The sequence below is a fragment of the Halictus rubicundus genome, unplaced genomic scaffold (genome assembly GCF_050948215.1).
Source record: "Halictus rubicundus isolate RS-2024b unplaced genomic scaffold, iyHalRubi1_principal scaffold0330, whole genome shotgun sequence".
NCBI lineage: Eukaryota > Metazoa > Arthropoda > Insecta > Hymenoptera > Halictidae > Halictus > Halictus rubicundus.
Window position 1 is genome coordinate 54,967 of NW_027488871.1, and position 1,756 is coordinate 56,722.

A 1,756-nucleotide genomic window follows, 5' to 3' on the forward strand; every position below is an offset into this window, starting at 1 on the left:
AATATCTACACCGACCACAAACCGCTCATCTACGCCTTCGCGCAGAATTCTGAGCGTGCGTCTCCTCGGCAGACTCGACAGTTGTGCTACATAGCACAATTTACGTCGAAAATTCTCTTCTTGCCCGGAAATGAAAACGTCGTTGTCGATTCGTTCTCGCGTACTGAGGCAATTCGTCTGCCGACTCAATTCGATTTGAACGAGCTCTGCCGCGAACAGGAAAACGACCCCGAGCTTAGGGAAATTCTTGCATCGCCCGAACACTCTCTCGCCCTTAAGAGGCTCACGTGGGACACAGATCACTCTCCTGTGTATTGCAGCGTATCTGAGGAGTGCATCCTCGTCCGTATATCCCCGCCTCCATGCGCGAGCGGTTGTTCAAGCTCTTCCATTCTCCCGCACATCCGAGCGCGAAAGTCACTGACCGACTCATACGACAGCGATATGTCTGGCCCGACATGCACCGCGACATAGCTCGCCAGTGTAAGTCGTGTGTTGATTGCCAGCAAACCAAAATTTCTCGACACGTCAAGCTGACTCCGTCCCAGTTCGTCGCGCCCGACGGACGTTTTACTCACGTGCACATCGACCTCGTCGGTCCGCTGCCAGTCAGCGAAGGTTTCCAATATTGCCTTACCATGATCGACAGATTCTCTCGCTGGGCCGAGGCCGTTCCCCTGAAGGAGACGTCCGCTCAGACGGTCGGCCGCGCCTTTTTCGAGCATTGGGTGTCACGTTTCGGCGCTCCTGCATTTTTGACGAGTGATCAAGGTCCGCAATTCGAGTCACAGCTTTTTCCAGCCCTCCTGGCGCTCGTTGGCTGCCGGAGAAAAAGAACCACCGCGTATCACCCCGCGTCTAACGGCATGGTTGAGCGCTGGCACCGCGTCTTGAAGGCAGCAATCATGTGCCACGCCAATCAGCAATGGTCGCGCGTCTTACCTATTGTACTGTTAGGGTTGCGTACCCATATCCGTCTCGATACCAACGCTTCTCTTGCCGACTACGTTTACGGAACCTCGTTGCGTCTGCCGGGCGAATTTTTCCTGTTAGATAATTTTAGCCCTGATCCGCAGCCATTCCTCGAGGAATTCCGACAGTATATGCGTGCCGTCAAGCCCGTGCCCGTAGCGCACAAGCGTAGCGTTAAAGCCTTTGTATACAAGGATCTCGGATCATGTTCGCATGTATTTATGCTTGTTAAATCCGTGCGTAGACCGTTAGAACGGCCTTACACGGGACCCCATCGGGTGCTCCAGCGTATTTCCGAACAAGTGTATTCAATCGAGGTCAACGGTTTACCGCGCAGCGTCTCCGTAGAGCTGTTGAAACCCGCGCATAGCGTTTGTGAGGGACTTGCAGTCCCAGTATCGAGCGGTGCCCCGTCGTTGCCGAGCGCGCCTGTGCGCACTTACTCGCGTAAAAGAGTCACTTTTGCGGACTCCGTACGTTAGGTTAACGTTTTGTAAATATACGCGTAGCATGTAAGTCGTAGTTATAAGAGTCGTTTGTAATTGTATATAGCCTTAGAGCGAAATATCTTGTTTGTTTGTTCGCTGCCGCTCTTCCTTGGGGGGAGTGTGTAGGGGCTACGTATGTTTCCGCACCTTGCCGCAGCGCTAGCGTCGCCGGCATCAGCCGCGTGCAAGCGGCAAGACCGAGTCGCCACTCTAGACTCTGCGTGCCCGACGACCCAAGGCGGATTTGCCGCCGCCGAGATTACACAATCTCTCTTGTAACAACCTTCGTCGAGTCA

General features: G+C 54.1%; 1 protein-coding gene across 1 annotated transcript; it reads left to right on the top strand.

Moving 5' to 3' along the window:
- The first annotated feature begins 638 nt into the window (after positions 1-638).
- Positions 639-1,530, top strand: LOC143364203 (uncharacterized). Its single transcript, XM_076804666.1, has 3 exons — positions 639-947; positions 1,077-1,445; positions 1,525-1,530. Exons 1-3 carry the CDS (start codon positions 639-641, stop codon positions 1,528-1,530), a joined length of 684 nt encoding a protein of 227 aa, XP_076660781.1.
- The last annotated feature ends 226 nt before the right edge of the window (positions 1,531-1,756 follow it).

Bases quoted from the DNA above. Each gene is read 5' to 3' on its own strand.
- LOC143364203 (XM_076804666.1), top strand. From the start codon at position 639: ATGATCGACAGATTCTCTCGCTGGGCCGAGGCCGTTCCCCTGAAGGAG. The intron at 948-1,076 runs GTACTGTTAGGG...CCTGATCCGCAG, and splicing joins GGTCGCGCGTCTTACCTATT to CCATTCCTCGAGGAATTCCG.